At 38.0% G+C, this 17,342-nt stretch overlaps 1 protein-coding gene across 7 annotated transcripts in view; it reads right to left on the reverse strand.

Annotated features, from left to right (window-relative positions):
• LOC145976494 (uncharacterized) overlaps positions 1 to 17,342 on the reverse strand; it is a 304,704-nt gene that overhangs the window by 7,952 nt on the left and 279,410 nt on the right. For all 7 annotated transcript variants that reach the window (XM_083107612.1, XM_083107608.1, XM_083107607.1 and 4 more), the window contains 2 exons: positions 10,185 to 10,430; positions 4,714 to 4,828 (listed from right to left, as the gene is read on the reverse strand). In XM_083107612.1, coding sequence (XP_082963738.1) covers positions 4,714 to 4,828; positions 10,185 to 10,430 — 361 coding nt within the window. The remainder of the gene's footprint in view (positions 1 to 4,713; positions 4,829 to 10,184; positions 10,431 to 17,342) is intronic.

The following is a 17,342-nucleotide window of genomic DNA, read 5'->3' on the forward strand; positions in this document are numbered from 1 at the left end:
TCTTTCTCTCCAGTATGCGTAAACGGGGAATATATATGCGTTCGCAATAAAAGGATCTTTTGCCGCCTCTTTTTTTCCTTGATTCGCCCTTCATCCCCGACAATAGCCGTCGCGTATTTTCTGCTCTCTTTCAGCTGCCGCACGATGTGCGCGCTATGATGGTTTTTGTTTTCCTTTGCCTTTACGTATATGTAATTGAAGAGAGGAAAAAAGGAATAAAACGTGGAGAGGATTGGCTGAAGCAACAACATACGTCGTATCGTGTTCTCTCTCTGTCCGCGCAATAAAAATTTTTCGGTACGTTTTGTATCTCTAAAAATAACAATATTTAAATTTCAAAAAAGTGTGCGTACCGGTACGTCACGGCATACTCTGAGAACAGTGGGTTTGCTAGAATAACTGCATTTAAATTTCAAAAAGCGCTCATGCCGTTCCAGTTATAATGTATTCCGTAGTCCGACGGACTGACTCAATTTTTACGAAAGCGCGCGCGGATGACAGAGTATTATAACCGAGCAGAGACATGAAATACATTTGGCCCACATGCCACGTGTCGAATAAATGGAAAAAAAATATTAGTGACTTCTTTCTAATAATAATCATTGTTCAGAAGTATCCAATAAAATGCAGAAGTTTATTTTTTTTTTCGCACAAATATAAACGATGAAATTTACATATTTTTGAGAATTAATCAAAATATCTATAGGTAAAATTATTTTCTAAAAAATCTCAACTCTCAAAGGAGACTCAATAATTTGTAATAATATAATTTTTATTACGTAAAATCACGTATTATTTTTGTCCAATTTACTCGAAGTTTCAATTAATTAATGGAAGAATGTACATATCTTTTCTTTTATGTAGATTAAAGCGCGAAAAGCAATCTATACGCAACTGTTCATTTCGCACTTGGCGGTCTATCGTGCACCATAATAAATATTCCCCTGCTACTGAAATCGCAGCATACTGAAAAATATATTTTACGGCGTGCACAATCGTTCATGGTAGCTGTACAACTCGGCGGAAATAAATGCGTGCATATCCTGGGCGCCGCAGGGGGCGAAAGGAGGAAATGGGATTCGAGTGTACAGCTGTATCGCGACGAAACTTTTCCACGACGATTTCATGAATATCTGGCCTTCGTTCTGGCTTCGAGCCGATTCTTTTTCCATTACTTTTTTGGCCATTATACCATATACCGTACAGTCCACCATACTCTACACATTTTTATCACACACGTAACGTGTAATTGGCGCTCTTCAGATAGGAGCGGTCTTCTTGTAAATGAGAATATTACATGAATTTTTTCTCGTCATGTCGTGATCGATACTGTAACAAATTCATTTCTTGTAAATTTATGAAATTACATCTAATTTTATCTGTAATGTGTAATACGCTTAGAGGATTCGAATGCTTGTAGATTTCGTGTATGAAACAACGAATATCCCCTTCGTAAAAAACGCAACGCGGTTTGTTCGATTTTATCGATCAACGCGCGCAAAAGGCATGCGAAACTTATGCATTTACATAAACCGTGAATTCCATGACCATCTATGTATGTACATGTGACAGCGTTACCGGAACACACTGACGTGGGACTGCGTGATATTTTTACAAATTGCCAATCATCGATCGCGGCGAGGCAAATTGCTTCCAACGAGGCAGACGCGCGGGCCTGTCTCTGACCTGTCCGATCCGCACTTCGAATGGAAATTGTTGCGGTCGATGCAGCAGCAGTAGCGAAAAAGCCGAGAGAACAAAGCGAAGTTTCGTTTGCTCTGATAATCCATGTATCTACATGCGATACTTTCACACGAGCATATATATATATATATATATATATATATATATATATATATATATACAGGGTGTCCGATTCCTGAGAGACCAAACGAAAAGTAGTGGTAGATTGGATCAAATTGAGAAGAAAAGTTCTCTACTATTTTGCAAAATTCGCAATAATTATTAAGAAATAAGCAAAAATGTTTCGGCGCATGAGAAGCAGTAGATCGCTCGCAGTGTCCGATTAATGAGTGATCAAACGAAAAGTGGTGGTAGATTGGGTCAAACTGGAAAGACAAGTTCTCTACTATTTTGCAAAATTCGCAATAATTATTAAGAAATAAGCAAAAATGTTTCGGCGCATGAGAAGCAGTAGATCGCTCGCAGTGTCCGATTAATGAGTGATCAAACGAAAAGTGGTGATAGATTGGGTCAAACTGAAAAGAAAAGTTCTCTACCATATTGCAAAATTCGCAATAATTATTAAGTTATAGGCAAAAATGTCTCAGAGTATAAGAGGCGGTAGACAGATCGCTTCTCATGCGCCGAGACATTTTTGCCTATAACTTAATAATTATTGCGAATTTTGCAAAATGGTAGAGAACTTTTCTTCTCAATTTGATCCAATCTACCACTACTTTTCGTTTGGTCACTCAGGAATCGGACACCCTGTATATATATATATATATATATATATATATATATATATATATATATATATATATATACATACATACATACATACACACACACACACACACATACATACATACATATACTAGCATAAATCACATACATATTTTTTCTATACAAATTTTTTTACCAACCTTGAAATTTTTTTAGCAAAAATTCGATTTAATAATTCCATATCTTTCTCATATTCAATTTTATCTTAATAGATAAAACTTCGATTTGGATTTCTATTATATATTTATTAATATTTAAGTGTAATAATAAGACACATGGATCAATAATTATAATAATCCAATTTACATAATAAAAATGACACTTTAACTGATTCAAATTATAATTGTCGTTTTAGAGATTATTGATATATATTTACGAGGAGTTAAATTCGACCATAGCAACAATCGTTTCAATATATGTCAAAGGTCTAATTCTTTATTTGATTTATCGCATGATTGTTATCAGACACCCCTACGCGTTCTTTGATGCACGCGAAGCGTCCGATAGACGATATTTCGCTGGACAACCAGCATGACCGAGCGCGCTCTCATCCTCTCGCCACCCTTTGTCAAAAATGCGTGCTAGCACCGTTGCACAACCAAATAACGTGGCATTCCCCTGCATCGTCAACGACACATCGCGCCAAACTAGCACCCGCTCTCGCCAGCAAATTATTTATCGATCGATCTTGTTGTGCGGCCACTTTCGAGGCTTTCAAAAAATAATGCCCGACAACAACGGCCGGGCTAAATGACTGTCAACAATTCCCGGCGCGCCAATGGAAACGACGTTGTGTAGACATCACAGTTCCTATTGTACGCTGATTAATAATCGGTCGTGATCGAATATTCATAGAATTTTCGAGTCCATCGTGCGCCAGGACAGAGTTTGAGAAGAAGTTTGATCGTTTATTGCGTCGCCATGTTACAATGTCGCGGCTAATAATCGATCTAAACTACTTGCAACAGAGCCGTTTCCCCTTATCATCTGCTCTTACGCGCGAATAAATGATTGAGGAATCTAATTATATATGTTGGTTAATGTTAAAATATGAATAATGTTAAAGTATAAATAATTTCAATAAACCTCCAAAATTAAATCAAGATTTATTAAAGGAATACGTTTTTGTTATCGCAAAGTTAAATACTAGTTATGAAGCGACCGCTAATTTTTCAATCTATTTATATTAAGAAAAAATCATATAAATTATTTTTTAATTATAAATAATTTGAAAATTTTTTAAAGTTTCTCAAATGTATTCATTTTGAAACACAAATTCACTCTAACATCATATACATATATATACATTCACAAATAAATATTTTTAAGAAATTTTAAGAAATTTCGAAGCGAAAATTTTGATTATTTCGACATACATATTAATATATATATAAATGGATGTTAATATCAATCATTTTCTCGAGATTATTTTGAGCTGTCGAGGGTTAACGACCAACGATTATCCGCATATGTCCGCAAAGATATGCACGCACCCCGACGATTATTTCGCGCTTATTTCGGGTTTACGGCTACTGAAACGAAAGGAGCCATACTGCGGAAGGCGCCGGGTCGGATCGTCCCTCGTCGTTCTTGGCAGATGCCGAGGCGAAATCGCGCATAAATCGCTAACGACGCGCACTTTGTTACAAAAGCACGGGCCTGGTGCCCGGCCCGTTCTGCTACTGCCGCCAGGCTTGATTTATCGCGCTAACGTGGACAATGCGAGAAATATTCTGGCGTGTTCGCTTCGTAAATCACGGTTCTTCGGCAGTCCATACACTGTATGCCCCCATAGAGAGGAGGCCCCCGCGAAATATCACGGAAGGCAGGAGGGAGAGGTTCTGGCAAATGCACGTACACACGCGTGAGGGAGAAAGAGCCGAGAACAGATGAACGGTCAGGGCATAACGGGAGATACACGATCGAATCGGGATGCACGTCCGTAAATCAGCGCCGGAATCGCATTCGTGGATTCTGTGTTCTCAGCATCGTTCGCCGGAACACTGTATTAATTCTTTTTTCACCACAGTTATGACACGCGTATATATCCCTTCGGGATTCTAAACGGAACAATGACATTGCGTCGACCGTATTGCATCGAAAGATATATCTTTTCTACTCGCGAAAATACGTGAGCGATAACTTTATTATCGATATGACGTGATTAATATAACATCGCACTATTATGAAAGATGTAAATATAATTAATTAACACGTATTTCGAGAATGTCTCTCTCGTCTTACCTGTCGTTCTCTTCTGTATGATCTTCTCTTCGATGAGTGCTCTCACGCTGACCGATGCCGTCTGCAAAGGTGGCCCGATGACCTCCTTCTTCTCGCTCTTCTTATTCTCCGCATCCTATAACATGCAAATAAAAAAGACGAATCGTTAAAAAGAATCAAAGTTGCGTAGCAAAAAGATAAAGCACAAGCTATATAAACTTTTCGTATCGCATCCGAGATCAAAATTTGAATTAGCGAACAAAAGGAAAAATCGCTATCCTATCACGATCGCGCGAAGAAGTGACTATCATCAGCAGAATATTTGGCATCGAAAAGTGTTAGCTGAGCGTCTCGTTGTTAGCTGGTTGTGGATGAATATACGTCACGCGTACGATAGCAGGACTTCGCTCAAGCTTATTCAGAGGACTTATAGTCTAATCGGAATCTTCAGTCGTCTCGGCCGCGGAAGACTCATGACGGGAGAACCTAGATTAGAAGCTCGAATCACGGGCAAATTGACGCGCAGGGTACTACGAGGGAGATGTGTAGAGAGACTACAATGGTGAAGGAGGGCAAGAGGATTCAGAGATGCACGCTAATCACTGAGCAAGGCTAATTGAGGTGCCCATTGGATTATATCCTAATGGAATCTCTGGCGTGCGCGATTCAACATCATATAATACATCCCGTCGAAAGATAGTCTGCATTGTTTCTAGATACTTGCGAAGGTAGTCTGAGCGATTTCTGATAAACTTGAGTTGCAAAAGTTCAATTCCTGTATTCAAATACGATCAGATTAAAAAATACTAATTGCATTTTGATAGTTTGCAATCATCTTTATTAATATCGTACTCTCTTTTTAAATTGCTCTTAAAAGGCTTTTAATTACTCAATGCTATCAGGAATTTCTAAAAACTTTTAATAAAATTCCCTCATTCATTTACCCATCAGTGTTACATATCGATCTATCGAAAAAGCGATCAAAAAATATAGCACTGTCTACGGAACAATGACAGCTTGAAATCATTGCATAGATTTATTATTATCTTCATAGTCATCCACTCGCATTTTCCATCGCATTCTTGAATCTTGTGAACTACCAGTCTTACCTCCTAACTTATTAAGCGCGAGAATTCCTCTAAAGTCCGCGTAATTTTTTTCCTAAGACGCATCAAAGTTATATTACTTAAAGTTTTCGCGAGTCGTACGTGTCGTGCAATTGAACTTTACGACTCATGGGATAGCTGTCTGTTCCCGAGCACCTACTGATCGACCTCTCCGCGAATTTCAGCACAGGGACACGTTTATAATTAGCATACTAATACCACCGAGGGTGCCTCGCGCATACATTTCCCGCATCTGCATCTCGCTGGCGCCCATAGTAGCGATTATGCGAACAATATATCAGTGGATACAAGCGTCATCATCTTCATCCAATCTCAATGATCTGGATACACGATGTGTGACAGTCATCATCTCGCGGCTCTCAATTTCCTATCTTTGATGCGTGTAACGCGATACACTTATGCTTCCACAATTGTTTATATATATATATATATATATATATATATATATATATATATATATATATGTATCAAGCCTCTCATGAAATTGTACTCTGTCTTTGACGGGGCGTACACCGCTCGCTTGCTTCATGAATATTGATCGGCGGTCGTTAATACGTGGAATTGATTGCAGAACGTCCGCCGCGCCGCACCGATCCCGGACTCATCAATTCGATCCGTGTCGATTCCAGTTACCAGAGTTATCTAGCGGCCGCCATTCCCCATGATTAGACTTTCGAATTTTTTTTTACGAATTATTTTTACTCATTCTAAAAAGAATGTGTTATCTTGATTTATCGATATATTTATAATTCCGAATTATTTTTTTAACACTTTTGTAAAACTGTAACATCTTTTGTAAAGCTATGGAGAAAAGAATATATCTATCTTTGTCAGTCAGCGTACCTTGATTAATCAATATATCTATCAATATTCTATTTTACGATCGCGCAAGTAATGCAATTCAGGAGAGAAGAGACACGTAGACTATGTTTTTGAGCACGATTACAAAGAAGCGATTAATGAACGACGCTGCCGGGTTCCGTGCAACAATATTTCCAATATTTCTTGTTCTTATCTCGGCCATCGGCGGGGCATCGATCAATCGACAATCCATAGCGCTACGCGCGCGTATGTTTTCCAACAATTCCTACCTCCGGACGATCAATCGTGCTGCACGTCAACTACTTACAGAAAATAAATCTGAAACGCGTCGGCGCAGATTTATTGCTGACGATTTATCGCTCCGAAAAATCATTCGTCACACGGCGGTACAATGTAATGAAAAACGGCCAGTAGTCCGCCAAGCAGGAGCGGCATATGCGGGCGATTCCTCCGGAAATACAACAAATTACATGCCGTAATTCGCTCTAAAGCTCACACAGACTACATGTCTATCTGCGGGTTCGCGGGCCCCGAAAGAGCGTCTCTCCTCCCCCTCCTCGTCCGCGGGATTAACAGCAGCTGTGCCACTTAACGAACCCAAACGCGCGGTCGCTAACTCCTCTCACCGCGGACGTGAACCCCAAACAACAACGAGCGCGGTTTCATGGTGGACGAGGCTCTGCCTACAACTCGATGAGTTTTCGTGTTTCGCTATCCTTTTTCCCGCGTACCCCGTTCCCAGTACGAGGATGTATACGTGACGTGCATTAGTCCGGTTATATCGCAATTCGAAGGACCATCTAAACTTTTCAATAATTCCATACGGTCGGTACGCGTCCAGCAAAAGCTCGACTATGAAAAGAGGAATATAACTGCCAGAGGGATAGAACTTTCATGATAGCGGAGTGTCCATCGGTCACCCTTGCTAGTCAAACCTTCGAACATGAACGAACGAATATGCAGCGAAAGGAGAGAAGAGAAGTTAAAAGGCAGACGTAGGAGCAGGAGGCGAAGGTGGTATCGTGGTGAAAACTCGGGTGCTCGAAACGAGAGCAGAGCCATTGAAAGCCCCGACCGTAACCAGTCAGATTCAATCTGCATAATGGAGAAAGCTCGAGACAATGTTTGTACGGGGTTCTCCGCGCGTGCTGCGTTTCTCTTCCATCTCTCTCTCTTTCTCTTTTTCCCTCAGGCTATGTTGAATCATTTCTCTCTCTCTTTTTCTCTTCTTCTCTTTTCCATTCCCGATCAACAGACTTGCTGCGGATTGGTTCGGGTGGAACCAAAGAGCTTGTTAATGGATTCATTTGGATTCGATCATCGCCTTACCTTTCTTATCCACCAATGCTACGTCTCTTTTCGCTCTTGTTCGTACTTTATCTCGCCTTCACTGATTTACTCACTCTCATACTCGCCTCGCTCCAATCTTTATCGAGTCGTTATCGATTCGGGTCTTTCCATCCATCGTCGCTTATGTAGCGATGAATCGAATAAGGAGAAACAGAATGAATCAGAAACGAGGGTGAAATGTTAGACGATCGTTAAAAACGTTGATTGAAAAATTAATTTGACATATTTGTCAGGATCGTAAAGAGATGATGAGGGAAGTAAACTTAAGATTTATAAGAGCGAACGTCATGTACATGAAGAATACTAGAAATAAATCATTTATTACTTAAACATGTTAATAAATACTGTCTTGCACATTTCTAGAGAAAGATATTGAAATCCGAAAGTATAATTCCATCTTTATAACAAGTTATACAAAGTGACTCATATAAAAATGTTATAGTTTTTTTTAGAAAATTGCATTTAAAAGCTCGGAAGAAAATGTCAAATGTGCCGAGAAACAACTTTAATCTATAAGAATTTGGAATTTTTTCATTTCTGTCTTCACATTCATATCCAACTAAAATATATATTAGATATCCGTGAAAAAGTTAAACTTTTCTCTCTTATAACTCTTTTCAAAACTTTTATATTTTCGCAATCGTGTGGTAAAGCTTTCACGAGTTGAAAAAACGTCTCGATTTATGCGATTCAATACGTCGATTATAATTCTTCTTGCCTTTTAATGCCCGCGACCGGTTTATTCCTACCCATTCCCCGGTACGAGTTACGTCATCGTCTTTCAATTGCAGAATAAAGAACATCTCCGGTTCGCCATTTGCCATCCTTCCTCCCCCTTCCTCTTCGCTCGCTGCCACCGGGATCGGATGAAAAAGAGGAAACTTTTGTCCGACGAGTTTTTCAGCACTTTTCTAAACGACGCAGTCTTCGTTAAGACATTTTTAATCAGCGAGAGAAGAGCATCGGAGAGACGGGAGGGCGGGTTGAAGGACGAACGATGAGAGAGAGAACGTTCGCGGAATTGCTGATCTTTCTATTTCAATGGCTGCAACAACCCCCTATCCCTTGACCTTATTAAGAACACCGCTGTCCTCCTTCGTTTAAGAATGAAGAAAGAAGCGGAAAGAGGGGATACGCGAGGAAGTAAGAGAGGGGAAAGGGAGCAAAGTGTGCTGAAGCCGCGCGGATCTTCGGGGGCGATCTCTATTCTCTTATATCACTTTTTGCCATTTTCTTTGCGCCTTCGCCGCGGCGATTATCACCTCGAGAATGCATTCTCGAGTATCGCGTTTCTCGAGGCTTCGAGACGACGATGGCGACGGTGCCTTGATGAGATTTTCATAGAAACGCCGGTTGATTATTCGGATGCAACGCAAGCGGGCGCGCGAGCGTGATTTCGCGCGATTGCGAATTCATATGGTGATGCAACCGTCGGCGCTATAACTTTGGCGGAACCACGCCGAGATTTTCTTGAATATTAAAGTTCTCGTGCCGAAAATGAAGTTTCGACGACGCGCTCGCGCGGATGCAAATGAAATAAGTCGCCGCGAGATGAGTTCCTTTATTCCAAAGAAATGGCCAAGACCGAAAGTAAGCACAACGTATGAGATTTTACGTCTATTATCATTTCACGCTGAAATTTAAAAATTACCTTTTTGATATGTATATTTGTTATTAAATTAATATATTTGACACAGTTTTTTTCCTTTTAAATATATAATTTCTAATCCGGTTTTCTCTCAGAAAAAAAACGAAAAAACAAGAAATTAATACAATTCTAAGCAGAGATAAAAAAAATTATATTATTGTTTAAGGTATCAGATAGTATCTAATATATATCTAATTTCTGCCAAATATCGAATATATGTAAAGTTGAATCAATTTGATCACTTAAGGATAATTGATTACAACTTTGCGTAATTTTAATTATTTTGATTTGCATCGAATTGGGGACACGTTATATATTATTCCGTTATATATTATTCCAATAACGCTTTTCGTAATCGCTACATTTAAAATACCTGAGATAAACAGCATAAATCATGAGATAAAACATTATTAGAATATTTTATAGCATCAAGTCCCCCTCTCTTACGCCTTTCTTATCGGACTCTTAGCTATATACCATAAATCCGCATAAATACATAAACGAGCGCTTCCACGAGTGTTATCCTTATCAAATATGGAATTTACCTTTTTGAAGTAACCACCGTGGAGTCTCATATGGCCATTAAGGGCCGGTATGTTTTTAAATTTTCGATGGCACAGATTGCACTCCACCGGTTTCGGCTCGGTTTGGGATTTGTTGGAAGTAGCGACCGTACCGGGAGATGACGAATTTCCGGGAGACGGGCTGCCCTTCCCCACATTTCCGCTTCCCGGTGAGCCGACCTGTTGTTGTTGCTGTTGCTGCTGCTGTTGCGCTTGCTGTTGTTGTTGCTGCAAGTAAAAAAAAACAGAATTCTTGAATAATGCGTACTGAAAGATTTATAAAGACGCGTAAATGCTTCCTATTATTTATTTTTTGCAACTGCGGTCTTCCTGCATCAAATATATTATTTGATGCATATTTTTACCTCTACAATTTAAACTTCACATATAAAATATTACACAAGAATAATTTTAATATTAAAAAGTACATAAAAAGATGCAACAGATATTATATAAAGTTGCAAAAATGTACTCAATCCTGTATTTCCAGAATATTTATAAAATATGCGCAACAAAATGATCTCATTAGCTCCGACAGTGATATCACGTAAAACTGAGAATAATTGAACAAAGGAAGAATTTCCTTTATGGCATCTTCTTTCATTAAGGTGCGCGTTATGTCTAGCTTAATGCCGGTCTTCCGAAAGTCACGGGAGATTTTTAGAAAAGACACACATTCCTTTCTTCTGATATTTCTCCATTTCGCCCCGTTTAACCGCTTCGCATTCCAAGAGAGAAGAGAGAAGGGCGAAATTCCACCCGAACGATAACGTAGCACGCGTAACACTAATACTATATACGTTATATACGCGAAAGTTACCGTTCTCTGCCCGCCGGTTAAGCTCCTCTCGAGGGCCGAGAACCGTTCCTCTTGCTTCGGAGTCTTGTAGAAACTCCGCAACTTCGTAAGCGCGTAAGAGGGAATAGAGATGGGAGAATTGCTAACTACAGATCGGAGAACATTGCACGCCCGCTACACAATTTGCATCCCTCCCGGACGATACGTGGATCGTCCGGGGACGTGAGATACGGCGCGCGAGAGAACGCTCGAGACAGTGTTGTATTATACTCGTATTATAACTTTGCTTTTGTATTTTAGCTCAGGCAGTCTTAACGCTTCCCTCTTCGTAAGATTCTACAGTACGACACGCGGGACTTCATCTCGATGAAGATATGTTCATTTCTAACAGTAACGTGACGCACTTGGTCTCAATAATTTTGCTTTCTAACGTGATATTATACAATAAATGAAATAGACATTTTCTTTATACATTAATCTTTAAATTTGTTCAATTTATGAACGCAAACAAGAGAAGCATGTTAATTATGTGATGCTCATTTCTTGTATAAAGAAAGAGATATGTATTTTCAATCTTTTACCTTATTTTTTCAATAATAGATTATACGCATATTAATTACAAATGTATGTTTTTCTAATTGAAAGACATAAATTTTCATACGACTCGAAATTACGTCATATACATGTATCCCCCTCCCCTTTTTCTCCTCCTTATTATCTTGTTCATTCATCGTGTACTTCACGCGGGTTTACTTCCTCTACACCTCCTTTTGCGGCGTACAAAACTCCTGTCGTATAAGTTCGAGAATTGCTATGAAAAGAGCGAAGTTGCTTCCTCTTCCATCAAGCCTTCCGGAAGAGTCGAGAATTCTAAGCTTAGTCGTAAGTACATATTCGATGTTGCCGCCGGGCATGTCTGGATAAGAGCTTTGAAAATTTAATAACTGTAAGTAGATCCAATACTCGATATCCTGCGGAAGGAACTTAAAAGGTCGCGCAGTTAAAGCGCGGAAGCAAAATACGGCGAGTATCGGTGAATCTTATTTTAGAAAAGAATTTCGGAGCACAGAAAATTTATATTTTATCTAAATAAAGCAAATATATATAATACACCTTTTAATACGCATCTATAACAAAACTTGTAATAATTGAAATATCGTTCGTTAGAATGTTAATGAAAAAAATATTACGATATATTAATATAAAACTGAGCTTTCTGGAATTGCAATGATTTTTAAATTCATACAAGCAAGTATATTTTAAATGCTTCGCGCGTGCTGACTAATATTGCCATTCGTTCCTTGCCATCACGTCATTTGAAATTATTTATTGGTATAACATTAGTTAACCAATTTGCTATTTTAATTTTAGCATAAAAAACGTTTGCTGACATTCACATCGTTTCTCTCCTCTTGATTTGCAAGCGGAACCGCACGTAGCCACACGTGCGTCGTACGTGAGAGGCATTCGACAGAGCGAAAGAGCAAGAAGCCACGTACACATCTGTGAACTACGTCATGTGTCTCGCCCTTCTCTATTCCTCACCCTTCTTTGCTCAATAATAGCGGAACGTTACTCAAGTCTTAACTACCTCTTCTTACAGAAAATAATTCGCCGTCGCATTTGCTTCTACATGGCACAAAATCTGCTAACTTGAATTTACTGACATTATTAAAAATTGAGAAACAGAGATTACCGACTTTTGCATATCTATTTGTAATTTAAGAACTTCGCACAGTTGATACATTATTTTTTTATAGGAATTATATCAAGAGAGGATATTTTTTATGCAAAACTATAAAATTTTTTCATAGAGAAACCTTAAAGACAATTCTGAAATAATTTTTATAAAGACATGTTTCATATCTTTCATCAATCTTTATATCAAATATCGTAAGCTTAATATATAGAGGATAATACGGGCTTTCATCACTTAGAGGGAAAGAAACATATTTCCGAGTGGGGCACGAAAGAAAGGATGATGAAGCTAAAGAAGTGCGTGAAAAAGAATAGCAGCGGTTCTTCATAAAGCTAGATCACCCACGCCACGAGCTATGTAATTATGTGAAAAAGGAACGGCGTAAGAAGTGATGATAGTATAATCAAAGGATGACGCTTTATGTTAGCATATAATAAAATATTAAAAGTTTCTCAACGAATGAGTTTCTCGGGCAAAAAACAAGTCGGAAAAAAATACAAATTACGAGAAAGCTTTTTACACGTAACAATCGATAAAGTAATGAACGTTGCGAAAGAACTACGTTTACGTTTGAATATAACGTGTGTTAATTATACATTCCGTTTATTTGAAAAATCTTGTAAAAATAGATACATGCTGCATTATTAAATTCTCTCCATCATTTGCATATCTTCTGGTATTAGGAGAATGTAACGTAAATCCTCCTATATGCTATATAGCATAGTAATGCATCGCCATTGGGACGGATTTAAAGTGTCAAGGATTAAGCGTTAACTCTGTCGGGCTTAGGGCATTAAGCATCAAACATTAACCCTGGCAGGCTTAAAGCGCTAAAGAGATGAACGTACATAATCATCGACGTTAATTCGTCGGTGCACTTCGCTCGGATTCACAATTATTTTTCTCTCTTTCTTTATTTCATATTAAAACGCGTAATTTTTCGCGATTCGATCGGCGCAGTTCATTCGCAGTGTCGATGCGCGAACGAGTTTAATTTAAAACATGGCCTTTACGCGCGAAGAACCGTTCCGATAAAATCGCGCACGATTATATTCTTCTCGAATCCGCTGCTATTTCGCTTCTCATCGCTCCGTTGATAGATCCGCGAGATAGAATCCATCGATCCTGCGTGCATCGCTCATGACCCACCTCGCTCATCTTTCACAAGTACCTACTCGATCGCGGCAGATATCTTCATCAATTTCTGCAAACAATCTTTGATCCAAATGAGATCCTGAATTTTGTTCGAAACGAGAGAGGAGAAGCTTTAGCACCTTCGTCTTGTATTAAACATGGCAACGTATCTACTTGCCGAGATATTTTCTGATACAAACAAAATTTGCCACGTGATTCCCATCGTATGACGTTAAAAATAGCAAGAGAGAAAAAAAGAGAGATTAAAAATATAAAATACTCTTTACGTGCATATGTGAGATGTGAGGATATTTATTTTAACAATATAAGTGATATTAGATTCAACGTATTTTCCTATCTTGATGCACATGATAATTAGACTTTACGTTTATATATGTAGGAGATTGCTTTTATTTTTCCTTTATATTTTCATCAAGAATTTCTTTTATTAAAATATATGTAACGCTTAATAGCGTATAAAAATGTCTTGTTGGCTTCGCATCTTCTCGACTTTCCGCGTTCGCATTAAAAGTCCGCTGAATAGCGCGATTCAACTCCTCTGGAATTAATGCGAAATACGCGTTGAAAGTGCAGAAGACGTTCTGCACCGTGACAAGTCCGCGATCACGACGTGCTCCTTTTGCGTTCGCCATTAGCGTTGTTTCGACAGTTTCGCTGCCGGGAACGCAATTGTTCCAAGAAGCGCGTCGTTCCTCTTGTTTCTTCGAGAAGAGCCGCTACGCTGTTTCCCTTGAGAACGACTTAACCCGTTCAAGTACGGCGGGAGCAAAATTACCGACCGCTTTCCAGACCGGTGGTTCGCATAGCGAACAGAAATTCGGAGGTTCTATAGTCGCGCACGCATCGTTTTGTCTTTTGCGACAATTTAAACGTAACATTTAAGACTTGGAGCAAGACAGGTAAGACTTGACGATTTATTGTCGGTTGATTATATTTTGTACTAAGTTGGAAGCCAACAATTAAGCGAATACAAAATTAAGCGAAAAATTTCAAATATAGCATTGAATCAAGTATTTGTTGCTTCTTACACTATAAATAATTCGAAATTATTACATATAATTACTTCTGTCTATAAAAAACATATGTCCAATTTGAATTTATCTATTCAAGTAAAAAAAAAAAACAAGTCTAACAATATCTACATGAGATAAAATTATACACGTCGAAAAATTATGTCAATTGACATAATATTCTAATAAATGAGTAAAAGATAAAAACTTGTAATTTAATTTTATTAAATAAAGAATGATATATTTTAGAGAAAAGTCTCTACAATAGGCATTTATACGACAAGCACAAAAGAGAACGATCTAACCGGAAATGGCGGATTGCGCGGATGGGTCGTTACTAACGGCTTGCTTCTTGAGCTGGTATCTTGGCTGGTCCTGGCATGTATGATTAAATTAGAACAATGCCGGCATAACTCGCCTAATGCGCGCTCATCCCCTTCCGCCGCAGGCCGGCTTCTACAACCTAACCCCTGCGTCGGTTTACTAGTAGATGCTAGTAGTTTAGAAACTCTCCTTCGTCCTCGTCACCCTCTATCTACTATGTGTGCCTTTTTCTTTTTCTCTTTTCTCATCTTTCTTATTTCTTCATCCGTTTATCGCTGCTGATTCGGTCTTTCGCCGCGTTTATAATCTCGGCAATTCGTAATTTTATGGCATGCGTGCTTATCATGTAATAACAATGCGACTTCAATGAGAGTTCCACGTCGAGTTAATCGTTTCCGCACGGTCCGCTTTTCGAGGAGATTACGCTAACGCGTTAACCCTTTCATGTCTAATGAATTATACGCGATAATCCCACATAAGTGTCATGGTAAAATTTGACAGCTTTTGCCGCGCGATTAAGAAATTGACCAGAAATCTATTATAGATGTTTGCAAGACACGTGCGAGTCTCTCATTTTTACTCATTAATTAATATTAAATTAATATTAAATAAATATAAATAATTATAAATATAAATAAATAAAAATAAATAAATTAAATAAATATAATAATTAATATTAAATAAATTTATATATTTTTATAAATATAGGTTTGAATGTAGTGTAAAAACATTTTTTACAAAGTTTACAGAAATTATAAATTGTGCGTGGTTATGGAACTCGTTTGCAATTAAATAACAAAAAAGAAAGTATAATTTTTCGATTAAAAAATTAAATTATCGTGTCAGCAGTTTCCGGCATTTTTGAAGGTATATTCGAGTCCCAGTCATCGCTGAACGGTATATAACGAAATATATATAAGCAGATCGAAAAATAAAATACTACTATCGGAAAAACTTCGTGCCCTAGTTTTGTGACATCTTGTCTGAACATGGCGGCTTTAAAATATCTTTTAATTGAACAAAACTGATGCTCGCGGCGTTATAGTAAAGAAACAAACGAAAAGATAGAACGAAGATAAATATTAGATCTGAAATGAGAAAAATCGAGCAGTCCGAAAATAAAAATGGACATTTATTTGACAAATTTATCTCATGTCCCGTAGTGCCAATTACTGTAATGGAAGTGATAATTCGAGTAAAAATTGCCAGAAGAACGTGTACGCGGATGCAGCGCGATATATATGCATATGTCACGATAGTATATATACCGCAGTAATTTTATACGATTTGTTTATTCGTTGCACTCTCGTTTCTCGTTGCAAACAACAAATGCTATCTAGTAGTAGTTTGCATAAATTTTTTTTTACAATTTCGTACAATACGATATTCCATACAGAATGACCTCTTCATAAAGATATCAGAAACTAAAAAAATTTTTTTTTACATATGGTAAATTATAAAGTCAAGATATATATTCGTATGTCAGATTTTTTACTCTCGTTTCGATTGAAATCAGATATATTCTTTTCAATAGTTAGGATATTTCAAATAAATCTGCTTCTGAATAGAACACTTTTCGGGATATCTTGTACATAAATAGAGCTTACAAGAATATCCTTTATATATATTCATCTTCGTTGACTAAAGAACTTCGCGAATGTATGTGCATCCAGTTCACAGACTGCTGCTGTGACTCTTAGTAAAATTACGACCAGCGTACAAAGCGGACAAAGTTGGGATGGCGAAAGTATTTCATTTCTCGGATGGAAGTTCGCTCTCTTCCCCATCGTTCTCCTTACCTCTCGCATGAAAGGCCATATTATCCCGACGCGATCTATTAAAATTTTTGCAAGATTTTGTCAAACTCGAAGAACGCGCTCGACTGGGAGGAAGACAGGTTCTAAGCAATATAAAATTTAGCGCATCGCGAAAGTTCATATTAATTTTTTAACCGTTCGACACGCCTCGAAATCCGGATCCGCTCCGATATCTGAAAAAGTTGCTGAAAAGCGAGTATGGAATATTAAAATATCGACGCTTTTTGAATTATATTGAGTGATCAAAGATAAAAAAAATTCTGATTATTAAATTAAATTTTAGAAAGACGAATAAGCAAAAATAATGCTCTTCTCCTTTTCGATTCGAAATAGATT

The sequence above is a fragment of the Camponotus vicinus genome, unplaced genomic scaffold (genome assembly GCF_025532165.1).
Source record: "Camponotus vicinus isolate PSW18456_S1 unplaced genomic scaffold, iyCamVici1.0 SCAF_9, whole genome shotgun sequence".
NCBI classification, from domain to species: Eukaryota; Metazoa; Arthropoda; class Insecta; order Hymenoptera; family Formicidae; genus Camponotus; species Camponotus vicinus.